This window comes from Mesoplodon densirostris, chromosome 16 (genome assembly GCF_025265405.1).
Source record: "Mesoplodon densirostris isolate mMesDen1 chromosome 16, mMesDen1 primary haplotype, whole genome shotgun sequence".
In the NCBI taxonomy this organism is placed as follows: Eukaryota; Metazoa; Chordata; class Mammalia; order Artiodactyla; family Ziphiidae; genus Mesoplodon; species Mesoplodon densirostris.
This window is the reverse complement of record NC_082676.1, coordinates 57855652-57867521: the sequence shown is the minus strand read 5'-3', so window position 1 is coordinate 57867521 and position 11870 is coordinate 57855652. Positions and strand designations below refer to the sequence as shown.

The following is an 11870-nucleotide window of genomic DNA, read 5'->3' as shown; positions in this document are numbered from 1 at the left end:
TAAAAAAGGGCAATTTTACTAGCTGTTCCTGTCCCTCTTTACAGCCTTATCTCTCGACTCGATTCTTGATAACTCCCAATAAACATAGGCTCACCATTGCTACAATCCATTTCAGTATTTGCACGTTATTTGTTAGCCTCAGAGAACCGTACTAGGCAAGGCGATATAGAGATGAATACTCACATTCTCCAGATGATTTGCGTGCACGCCAAATTTTGAGGTGCCTGGAAACAGGGAGTTCTGTACCTCCCTCCATTTATTTTTTCTCTTTTAATTCATTTCATCCATTCCTAGCTTGCGGGTCGGTTATTTACTTTACGTACGCCTGCGCACTCCTGGGGTGGGAGTGGGGCCGCTCTGTCCGGCGGCCCCGCCTCCCGACGCCGACCACTGGCCGGCTCCGCCAGCGCGCCCCTGATTGGTGGCTGCGGACCAGGTCTCGCCGCTCATCAAGGTTGGCGGGAAAGAGGCGGGGGGGCAGAATGGCGGCGGCGCCCACGGCCTCCTTGCCCGGCGGGTGCCCCACGGCCGTGAGGCTGCCGCGGTCGCCGCCGCTCAAGGTTCTGGCGGAGCAGCTGCGGCGCGACGCGGAGGGCGGCCCGGGCGCGTGGCGGCTGTCGCGGGCGGCGACGGGCCGCGAGCCGCTGGAGCTGACGGCCGTATGGATGCAGGGCACGGTGCTGGTGGCGGGCGGCGGCGAGGCGCGGCTGCGAGACCCGAGCGGGGCCTTCTCGGTTTGCGGCCTGGAGCGGGTGCCGCGGGGGCGGCCCTGCCTCGTCCCAGGTAACAGCCGTATTCAACCCCGTGGCTGACCCTGAGTTTGTACCGCCCTCGGGCGGGGCCTGGCCGTCCTACCTCCCGGTGTTTGCGGTGCTGGTCCCCCGCCTCGATACCCTTTCTTCCCTCCCCTCCCCAGCCAAGCGCCACCCAAGCAGTTCTGATAAGCATCACTTGCAGCCCATTCAAAAAATACAGTTTCTGGGCTTCCCTGGTGGCGCAGTGGTTGAGAGTCCGCCTGCCGATGCAGGGGACACGGTTTCGTGCCCACCCTGAGGGCTTGTTAAAACTGACGGCTGGGCACCACCCTTAGAGTTTGAGTCTGTTGGTCTGGGCGGGGCTGTGAATTTGCATTTCTAACCAGCTTCCTGGTGCTGCTGGTGCCAGTGGCCTAGGGGGCCACACTTTGAGAACCACTGGGCCAGACTATGGCAGGGCGGGCTCTGTGTCTTTCTGACAACTATTCTCAGTATTAGGTTGAACTTTTCTGGCCCTGGCCCTTTCTGGCTGAGCTCCCAGGAGCACTTTTCTTAACCTTTCTGGACCTCTTACCAAAGGGACCAATAATTCCTGCCTGTTGTGTGGATTCAATACATTTTAAAAATGTCCTTAACACAGCTCCTAGGCCATAGTGACCATTGTTTTTTTTGCTAGGCAATGCTCCTGCACGCTTCTCACCCCACCCTGGCTCCATCCTTCAGCCTCCCTCTCTGTCTGCCCTCCATTGCAATGTTAGTCTAGCGCAAGATCAGCAAACTACAGGCTGCCACCTCTTTTTGCACGGCCCATGAGCTAAAAATGTTTTTTATGTTTTCAAATGGTTAAAAAAAAAAAACCAGAAGATTTCATGACATGGGAAAAGTATCAATATATGAAATTCAAATATCCGTGTCCATAAGTAAAGTTTTATTGGAGCACCGTCATTTAGGTATTGTCTAGGGCTGTTTTACCATTACAGCTATAGATCTGAATAGTTGCAACAGAGACGCTATGGCCTCAAAGCCTGAAATATTTAGTATCTGGCCCTTTACAGAAAAAGTTTGCCACCCTTGGCATAGCATGTAGCACGAGCTGTTTGGTGTGCTGGTCCCCAGGCAATGCTCTTTGAAGGCAAGCTGGGGCTGTCTCCCCTGTCTGGCCCCAGCCTTGGCATAAGGTTGGCACCAGTGGGTACCTGAGTGGGCATTGCGCGTTGGTGAACCCATCTGACTTACCTACTGGCCTGTGTGCCTGGGCCATACCATTTCCTCTTGCTAATTAATACCAGGGCTTGATTGACAAGTCTGACACTGGCTTCAGGTAGGGAGCCTGAAGAGTAAGCAGGCCACTGAAACACAAAGTGATGTCATAGGCTTGAGCTTTAGCACAGGGTGCCGTGGGCGCAGAAGAGGGACAACTGATCCAGTCCTGTATGGTCGGGGTGAAGGCCTGATAGGAGGGAGGGGCGTGGTGGGGAAGGAGAAGGAGAGACAGTGGAGAGAGACTCTGGCTGGGGGAGAGGGTGTGGGTAGAATGAACCAGACTAGTAACCAGGTGGTCTGTTCTCGGGAGGAAAGAGCTCAGGCCTTTGAGTTCACCCGTATTGTTGTGTCATACGCCTTGGTGCATGTAGGTTTTGAGTTTGTGGATTCCGTGTTTACCTCACCTGTTGGGACTCTCTGTGGGCTTGTTCTTCCTTTCCAGGGTCTTCAGTCATTTTCTGAGGACTCCATCTCCACCAGCTTTTTAGGCCCATTCAGAGGGTATGGCAAGTGTAATTTTAGAATGAGCCTCCGTCACTGAGGGACCCCACGTTACTTGCTCAGGTAGAATGTAGGGATGGGTTCAGGGAAACCTAAGTACGCCATGCCAGGAGCTAAAGACCAGAGGGTAAGGTGTCAGCTTGCCTGGCTTCCTTCAGTCAGAGCCCCAGGCCCGCGTACAAACCCAGTCCTGACGTTGGAAGCAGTGTGATTAAAGCGGCCTCGCAGGGGCACTCCGTGGGGGCTGGCAACGTGCCTGCTCTTCCTGCTGTGTTTGGGTTTTTTTACACAGTTGAGTTTTGTGTGGTTAAGACTGGCCATTTTTGCTTTCAAGGAGAGCCACTTCCCCAAGGGAATGGGAATAGAGTCGTGGTTAATATGTCATTAGATCATTGTGATGGCAGCCCGCCCTCTTGTTGATTTGCTTGCGTATGCCCGGCTGGTGGCAGGAGGTGGCAGGGATTGGTCCCAGGCAGTTGGAATAACGGCGGCATGGGGGGTGCTACCACCTGCCCAGCTCTTTTGGCAACATAAAGGGAAAATTGGATTTGCTTCGGGACTGTCAGGGGTTGTCTTTGCAGAAAGGGGACCAGTCCTGTGCACAGATTCTGGCACAGACTCTGGCATGGAGCAAGGAACAGGGAGAAGAGAAAAGCTCGAGTTTTCAGGCCCCGCCTTAGAGCAGTCTGTCTAATTACAACTCATCCTCTGATGTGAGAGACTCTTCCACTCTTTGGGCGTGATAGCTTTATGCAATGTGCTGTGATTTTGTTTTAGCATTTTATTTTATTTTTTAAATTATTTATTTATTTATTTGGTTGTGTGGGTCTTTTTTTTTTTTTTTTTTTTTTCCCCCTCTCCCGTCGCGGAACACAGGCTCCGGACATGCAGGCTCAGCAGCCATGGCTCACGGGCCCAGCCGCTCCGAGGCATGTGGGATCTTCCTGGACCGGGGCACAAACCCATGTCCTCTGCATTGGCAGGCGGACTCTCAACCACTGCACCACCAGGGAAGCCCTGTGTGGGGTCTTAGTTGCAGCTCACCGGCTCCTTAGTTGGGGCACGTGAACTCTTAGTTGTGTTATGCATGTGGGATCTAGTTCCCTGACCAGGGATCGAACCCAGGTGCCCTGCACTGGAATTGTGGAGTCCTATCCACTGCGCCACCAGGGAAGTCCCTGTTTTAGCATTTTAAAACCAGAAACCAAAGAAGATACAAATGTCATTCTCCAGGTTAAATGCGGAATTTGCTGGCAATGTATGTATTTTGACCACTAGCTGCCTTGGCACTTTGGTATCTACTCTCTGCTTTTTTTTTGTCTCCAGTTTGCCTCCCTGATAAATTTAAGCCCTCTCAAGGACTTAAGGTGTCTGTTTTGTTTTTATCTTCTCTATCAATGTGAACTTTTCCGCTGGGCTTTTCTTCTTCTAGGAAAGTATGTGATGGTGATGGGAGTGGTTCAGGCCTGCAACCCTGAGCCGCGCCTGCAGGCTGTGAAGATGACAGATCTTTCTGATAATCCCCTCCATGAAAGCATGTGGGAGCTGGAAGTGGAAGATTTACACAGGAATATTCCTTAGAGGATGTTGGAACGTCAATAAAAACAACCGAAATTCAGAAACAACTTAGGTTCTTATACCGTATGGATCTCATGGACATCACTCAATATGTATTTCTCAAAAGTTTATCAGAGAGCTTTGCTTCGAAGAGTCTGGATGTAGGATTTCTAAATGCTGGGACACTCCAGTGAACTCAGCCCCTGCTGCCCCTTGCTTTGACTGTTTGCTGATGAAAAGCAGATGTTTTGTTCTCTTTCTCTTTTTCCTCTCCTTTTTTTTTTCTTTATGTGTGTTAATTCTCTCTCTCTAAAGCACACAGAACTCTCATGTTGCATTTTCCAAGTTTTACAAGTGATGATACTTTTTCCATTATCACTGCAACCCTACTTTACGAGGCAGAATTTGAACCTCAGTCATTGTCCGCAGAGAGTAAAGTGTGTGGTTATGGGCAGGAGAAGAGGCTGCATAAAAAAGGAATGACCTCATGGCTCCGCCGTCTTCTCCATCAACAGCCTCCGTATCCAGTTTGCAAGTCAAACGGCATTTTCTAACTGCAGGCACTGGGGCCTCTCAAAGACACAGCCCTCTTTCTGCTTCAGACACCACTCAGCCCTAAATGTGTAAGGTGCATTCCCTGCAGATGTGGACGATGATGTCTGCCCTTCTTCCTTCACTTAGGGCTGTTGAAACACTTTCAGAATTTCTTGTTGAAACTAAAAATCAAGACTAAGCACAACTTCCAGGCATGAACTAAACTTCTGCCTCATAACTTTTGGTGAGACACTGCGAGGAGGCAGCCTCCTGGTTAGAATACATATTCAGTCTATAGCACTTTGGAGGGGACGTATTCGATCTGTAGCACTGTCTTCCAACGTGGCTGCACCATTTTGCTTTCCCATCAGCAGTGTATGGAGTTCTTGTTCTACAGCCTCACCAGCATTTGATGTTGTCAGTGTTTTGGATGTGCTATAATTTTAAACTCTAGCATTTTCTTTTAAAGGTGGGAAAATTGGAAAGTGCGCACTGTTTTTTTGTTTGTTTTTATAATAAATTTATTTATTTTGGGCTGTTTTGGGTCTTTGTTGCTGCATGTGGGCTTTCTCTAGTTGCAGCGAGCGGGGGCTACTCTTCGTTGCAGTGCACAGACTTCTCATTGCAGTGGCTTCTCGTTGCAGAGCACAGGCTCTAGGCTCACGGGCTCAGTAGTTGTGGCACACGGGCTCAGTAGTTGTGGCTCATGGGCTCTAGAGAGCAGGCTCAGTAGTTGTGGCACACGAGCTTAGTTGCTCCGCGGCATGTGAGATCTTCCCGGACCAGGGCTCGAACCCATGTCCCCTGCATTGGCAGGTGGATTCTTAACCACTGTGCCACCAGGAAAGCCCCCAAGCCCTTCATTTGTCATTAAACTTGCTGTGTGACTGTGAGCAAGTTACCTACCTTCTCTGTGCTTTAGTTTCCTTATCTATAAAATGTAGATTATACCAAGCTCACAGCACTGTTGTGAAGGTGTGTGTAAATCACTTTTACATGTGTCTGGCACATGGTAGGCCCCAAATGATTGTTGCTGGGAAGAGCAGTAAGTTCCTACTCACATCCATTAGTTGCCTCTTAAAATTTTTATATATTTTTACTTATTTTTATTATTATTTTTTTTTTTGGTTTTCTTTTTTGTGGTACGTGGGCCTCTCACCATTGTGGCCTCTCCCATTGCGGAGCACAGGCTCCGGACGCGCAGGCTCAGCGGCCATGGCTCACGGGCCTAGCCGCTCCGCGCGGCATGTGGGATCTTCCCGGACCGGGGCACGAACCCGTGTCCCCTGCATCGGCAGGCGGACTCTCAACCACTGTGCCACCAGGAAAGCCCCCAAGCCCTTCATTTGTCATTAAACTTGCTGTGTGACTGTGAGCAAGTTACCTACCTTCTCTGTGCTTTAGTTTCCTTATCTATAAAATGTAGATTATACCAAGCTCACAGCACTGTTGTGAAGGTGTGTGTAAATCACTTTTACATGTGTCTGGCACATGGTAGGCCCCAAATGATTGTTGCTGGGAAGAGCAGTAAGTTCCTACTCACATCCATTAGTTGCCTCTTAAAATTTTTATATATTTTTACTTATTTTTATTTTTTTTATTTTTTTCTTGTTTTTGGCCACACCACACGGCTTGCAGGATCTTAGTTCCCTGACCGGGGATTGAACCTAGGCCTTCGGCAGTGAAAGTGTGGAGTCCTAACCACTGGACTGCCAGGGAATTCCCTATATACTTTTAGAATAGCTTTAGATCCACAGAAAAATTGCAAAGACACAATACAAAGAGTTCCCATACACCTGCACCCTGTTTCCTTTATTATTCCTGGTTCCTTTATTATTAACATTTTACATGAATGTGACACATTGGTTACAAGTAGTGAACCAGCACTGAGATGTTATTAACCAAACTCTATCCTTTATTCAGATTCCCTTAGTGTTTTTCCTAATGTCCTTTTTCTGTTCCAGGATCCCATCCAGGACACCCTATGACATGGAGTCATCTTGTCTCCTTAGGCTCCTTCTGGCTGGGACGGTTGACCAGTTGCTTTTGATTACATTGACATTTAATTTTGATGTAGTCCGTGGCGTCTCTATTATAGGATTCTTAGGTCAACACTTTATTCCAAAACTAGTATGGGCTTCCCAATAGTAGCCCCTGAGCTGGGTGTGTGGTAGCCTCCCGAAGACCTTAAAACCGAAGTTGACCCTACTGAGGTTCCCTTATGTGACGCCTGCTCTTCTGCTAGAAGACTGACCCAGGCTGCTGAGAAACATATCCTGCCCACTTCGTCCTCACCAAACTTCTGGTAACAAATGCCTGATTGAAAATCGCTGATTGGGCCGATATCGTCGCCTGGGCAGTGAACAACCTCAGGAGTGTGGGAGGTGGGAAAACGAGGGTGCCCCATGCTTTTCCGACAGTCCGCACAGACTGCTGACGGCTCCCGGTGGCTCCGAGCTGGCGGTGTGCCATCTCAGCCTGTTAGCTGTTAGCTGAGCTGTTGTGGTTTCCCTGAATATTAAGAACTCTCACTGTTTCGGCTAGCGTTTCCTCCTTGACATCACAAATGAAAATGCATCTCGGGCGGGGGTTTTAGTTTTCTGATGCCAAATCAAAGCTGGTTTATCAGCAAGCTCCCCTCACCAGACAAGGGCAGGCTGTGTGCTCTGGCTGCAAAGCTTCCCTTTTGAAATTGGCTCTTTTCTAAGAACTGAAAATAAGCACTCTGGGCTGTGACTTCACTTTTCTTGGAACTGCTTTACATTCTAAGAAAAAAAAAAAAAAAAAAACCCTCATTTAGCTAGTTTTGGATCACTGAGTTCCCTAATTCTTTCTGTTGCATATTCTTGTAAAGCTGAAGTTTTACCGCAAAATTTTTATGCATCAGGTGAAGCAGGAAGGAGAAGGAATGACCACATGAAAAAGTCGAGTGTTTTGTTTCCTGGCCTGTTGTGTGTGATTTAATGGTGAGAAGGCAAAGAACCTGGAGAATACACCGCGGACAGAATTATCTTCAAACCCCAGGGATCCAGCTGTGACTGCGTGGCCCTGAAATCTGTTGGGCCACCACATGGGCTAGGCTGGTGTTACTAAACCTCAGGCCATGGTCCAAATTCACTGAGCAGCTGCCTGTGTGTCAGGATGAGGGGAAAACACATATCCTCGGCCATAGTGACCTACATTTAGCAGACATCATGGAGCCTGTGCAAAGGATGACTTTCAGGGGCCCCTGCCTGCTGAGGATGAGGGAGTGAGAGGCTTAGCCACACCTGAGCAGTCCTGGTCCTGCTCTTGCCTATCTGACCTTGGGCTTGGAGGTCAGTCTGTGAAGTGGATGGTACATGGTAGGGTCATGGGAACTGGATTAGATACCCCTTCCCAGTGCGGTTTGTAGACAGGTACATAAATTGTTCTGAAATGTCTGTTAGTATCTCTGTCCCTGTCGGAGGGGCCTCTGGTGATGTGACTGTATCTTATTTATCTGTCTCCGTACATGCATAGCACACACGGCAGTCAGTAAATGTTCCGTGAATGGCTGATTTTTGGGTAGGAAGGCAGAGGAGACACCCATGGAAAGGCACCATGTTCTTGAATTTACACTCAGCACTCCAGAGTTTCCAAATGCAAGGAGCCCCCTGACAGGCCGTCTAAGAGGGCCTTTTGAATCAAGCTTCTTTGGTAGTTTATAATTGGCCTGAGGGCGCATGCCAGAATGTTTGAGAGCCCTCTGAAGTACAAATAGGGAAGACTTGGTAAAAAACATAAAAGGAAGAGGAGAGAGACAGCTGAGTCAAAATAAAAGATTCATGTGGTTTGGGCAGAATCTGAAATTATAGTCCTATGAGAATCATGGAACATCTCTTGATAAAGAATGCCAATTCAACCAAGGGTTGCAAGCCAGGGACTGGGCTAGGAGCTTTCCCCTGTGTTACTTCATTCTGTGTCAGTGCCCCTGGGAGGTGCTTTCCCCCTCCTCTGGGAAAAGTGCCACCAAGGAAGTGGAGCCCTTTGCCCAAGGACATCTGGCCAGCAGGCTATGGCAGAGATGGGTCTCAGGCCAGTTGGTGTCCCTCGCCGTGGGGGAAGCGGCCAGGGCCTTCCTTCTGAGAAACTCCTCAGACCCTCTGGGAACGTTAGGCCTTTACTCTTGGGTGCTAGCACCCTCTGCAGGTCTGTCCCGGGCAGAGCTGGCCCGTTCCATCAGAAACAGGCTGACAGCCAGTGACCTGAATGAAAAGCCACAGAAGGAAGCAAAGGAGCAAATGGGGCCACGAGAAGTTTCGAGGCTGTCCACCCCGGGAGTTTCGCCCATTATCGCCAAGCCCTAATGGGGTGGGTAGAGTTTGTCAACCAGATGGGTTCCGATGGTCCCACTTTTGCATCTCAGCCCTGCTGTTTATTAACTGGGTGACCTTGGGTGAGTCACTTCACCTCTCTGAGCCTTATTTCTGTCATCTGTAGAAAAGGGATGATTTGGGGTCAGAGAGGTGAAGTAACTTGTCTACATGGCTGTTATAGAATCCAGTCTTAGCAGGGGCTCAAAAATTGTTCACTGGTCTTTCTCTCACCAAGCACTTCCTGAGAAGTTCCAGGCTCGGTGACATGAAAAGTCACGTGAACAAAAGACATGTGGTTGTCTCTCTGCCCTCCCACTCCGCCTCATCTCTCCTTCTTAGCGCCCAAGAAATTTCCCTACTTTTAAGGACTCCTGTGATTAGATTAGGCTCACCAGGGCAATCTCCCCATCTCCAATCACATCTGCAAAGTCCCCTTTGCCGTGAAAGGTAACGTATTTACAGGTTCCAGGGATTAGGACATGGACACCTTTGGGGCAGGGCATTCAGCCTACCCAGCCTGCCCTCTGCCCCACAAAGATGCACGTCCATCCCAAATGCAGAATACATTCACCTGGTCCCAGGGTCCCCGAAGATCTCATCCCATTTACACCACAACTCAGTCCCACACCTCAGCCAAATCTCATTATCTAAATTATCTATGTCTGGTGGGGGGAGGGTCTGGATGTAATTCACCCTGAGAGCAGCTTCTCTCCATCTGTGAACCTGTGGATCCCAAGAAACAAGTTAATCTCCCAAAATACAATGGGTGGCAACCCAGAGGGGATGTAGTCTAGCTCTGTCCCTGATCCAAGGGGACCAGAGATGTGTTATGGGCAAGAAAGATAAAGCAGAAGAAAGAAGAAACAATGAGGCTCTAGCACCTGAAAATAACAAAATACTAAGTAAGCTTCCCTGCCACCTGGGCAAGAAGGAAGAGGAGAGGAGTTTCTCTGAAGGGTCTGTTAGCACCTAATTCTGTGTCCACTGAGGAAGAAGCAGAACCAGAACTTCTCATCAAACAGGTAGTGCCTGCTTTAAAACATCAGTCAGACTCAGGCCCTGCCCTGGGGTCTTCAGGGTACAACTGCGCTGCCTCTGGTTGCAGACTTTCCCAGAGAACTGCCCAGCCTGGGCCTCCTGCACGGCAGCCTCAGGGCCGTCTAATGTGGCTGATTATCAGCCCCATTGGGCTGCTTTTAACCTCTTCTCTACCCACATCTTTATTTATCTATTTAATTGAAGTATAGTTGATTTACAATGTCGTGTTAATTTCTGCAGTTATACATATATATTCGTTTTCATATTCTTTTCCGTTATAGCTTATCACAGGATATTGAATATAGTTCCCTGTGCTATACAGTAGGACCTTGTTGTTTATCCATCCTATATATAGTTTGCACCTGCTAATCCCAAACTCCCAATCCATCCCTCCCCCACCCCACCCTCCCCTTGGTAACCACAAGTTTGTCCTCTATATCTGTGAGTCTATTTCCATTTTGTGGATAGGTTTATTTGTGTCATATTTTAGATTCCGCATATAAGGGATATCATATGGTATTTGTCTTTCTATTTCTGACTTACTTCATTTAGTATGATAATCTCTAGGTCCATCCATGTTGCTGCAAATGGAATTATTTCATTCTTTTTTTTTTAATTTTTATTTATTTTTGGCTGCTTTGGGTCTTTGTTGCTGCATGCAGGCTTTCTCTAGTTGCGGCGAGCGGGGCCTAATCTTTGTTGCAGTGCATGGGCTTCTCATTGCGGTGGCTTCTCTTGTTGCAGAGCACGGGCTCTAGGCGTGAGGGCTTCAGTAGTTGTGGCTCGTGGGCTCTAGAGCCAGGCTCAGTAGTTGTGGCGCAAGGGCTTAGTTGCTCTGCAGTATGTGGGATCTTCCTGGACCAGGGCTCAAACCCATGTCTCCTGCATTGGCAGGCGGATTCTTAACCACTGTGCCACTAGGGAAGTCCTTTCATTCCTTTTTATTGTTGAGTATTATTCCATTGCATATATATACACCACATCTTTCTCCATTCATCTGTGTATGAACATTTAGGTTGCTTCCATGTCTTGGCTACTGTATTGTAAATAGTGCTGCTATGAATACTGGTCTGCCAACATCTTTAATTTGAATCCGCATGGGCGGGGCTCAGGAAAATATAAGCATTAGAAAGCTCTCCAGGCAAGTCTTATAATCAACCAGGTGTAGCAGCTGCAGATCTACAGCTTCTTAGCTTGGAGGCACCTGGCGGAAGTCAGAGCTGCTCCTGCACTGGTTGACTGCTGAGCCCTTTGCCTCCTCGGTTGGGGATCCTGGGTCCAGAGGAAATGGGCCTTGGCCAGAGGAAAGACAAATGAAGAACTCAGGAGCCCACAGGACCAGGACCAAGGGGGCCACTCACCCCCCAGCTTCCCTGAAGAGGAGGAGAAACAGAGGATGGAAAAAGCCAACAGGGAGGAACTGGGCCAGACCACCTACAGGCACTCTTGGACGTCCTGGGGCGTCCTCGGTGCTCGGCTGCTGCTAATGATGTCGTAAGGTAGTGATATTCCATTTCCTTTTTTTAAAAGTGAGCCCATTTACAGGAAAATGTTAAGTGAACGGTAGTGGGGGGTGGTACGTGAACAACCCATGTTTGGACAGCCCATGTGCTTTGACTTGATGCTGTCCACTGTGGTAGCCACTGGCCTCAGGTAGCTACTGAGCACTTGACATGTGGTGGGTACCACTGATAGGGTTGCCAAATTTAGTAAATAAAAATACAGGATGCCTCCCACTCCTTAAGCACGGGCGGTATGTGTTAACTCCATTCCACAGGTGGTACTGGGTGTGAGGTACATGGGAACTCTGCTGTTGTCATGATTTTTCTGTAGATCTAAAACTGTTCTGAAAAATGAATTAGTAAAAAAAATATAAGGCTGCCCA

At 48.8% G+C, this 11870-nt stretch overlaps 1 protein-coding gene across 1 annotated transcript; it reads left to right on the top strand.

Annotated features, from left to right (window-relative positions):
* Window positions 1-466: 466 nt before the first annotated feature.
* On the top strand, window positions 467-4181 carry RMI2 (RecQ mediated genome instability 2). The gene is made up of 2 exons (XM_060078214.1): window positions 467-783; window positions 3952-4181. The coding sequence occupies exons 1-2, from the start codon at window positions 483-485 to the stop codon at window positions 4098-4100; spliced, it is 450 nt and encodes a 149-aa protein (XP_059934197.1). The 5' UTR covers window positions 467-482; the 3' UTR covers window positions 4101-4181.
* Window positions 4182-11870: the final 7689 nt, after the last annotated feature.

Excerpts from the sequence above, each read along its gene's own strand:
- RMI2 (XM_060078214.1), top strand. The coding sequence starts at position 483 with ATGGCGGCGGCGCCCACGGCCTCCTTGCCCGGCGGGTGCCCCACGGCC. Across the intron at positions 784-3,951 it reads GCGGCCCTGCCTCGTCCCAG|GAAAGTATGTGATGGTGATG; the intron begins GTAACAGCCGTA and ends TTCTTCTTCTAG.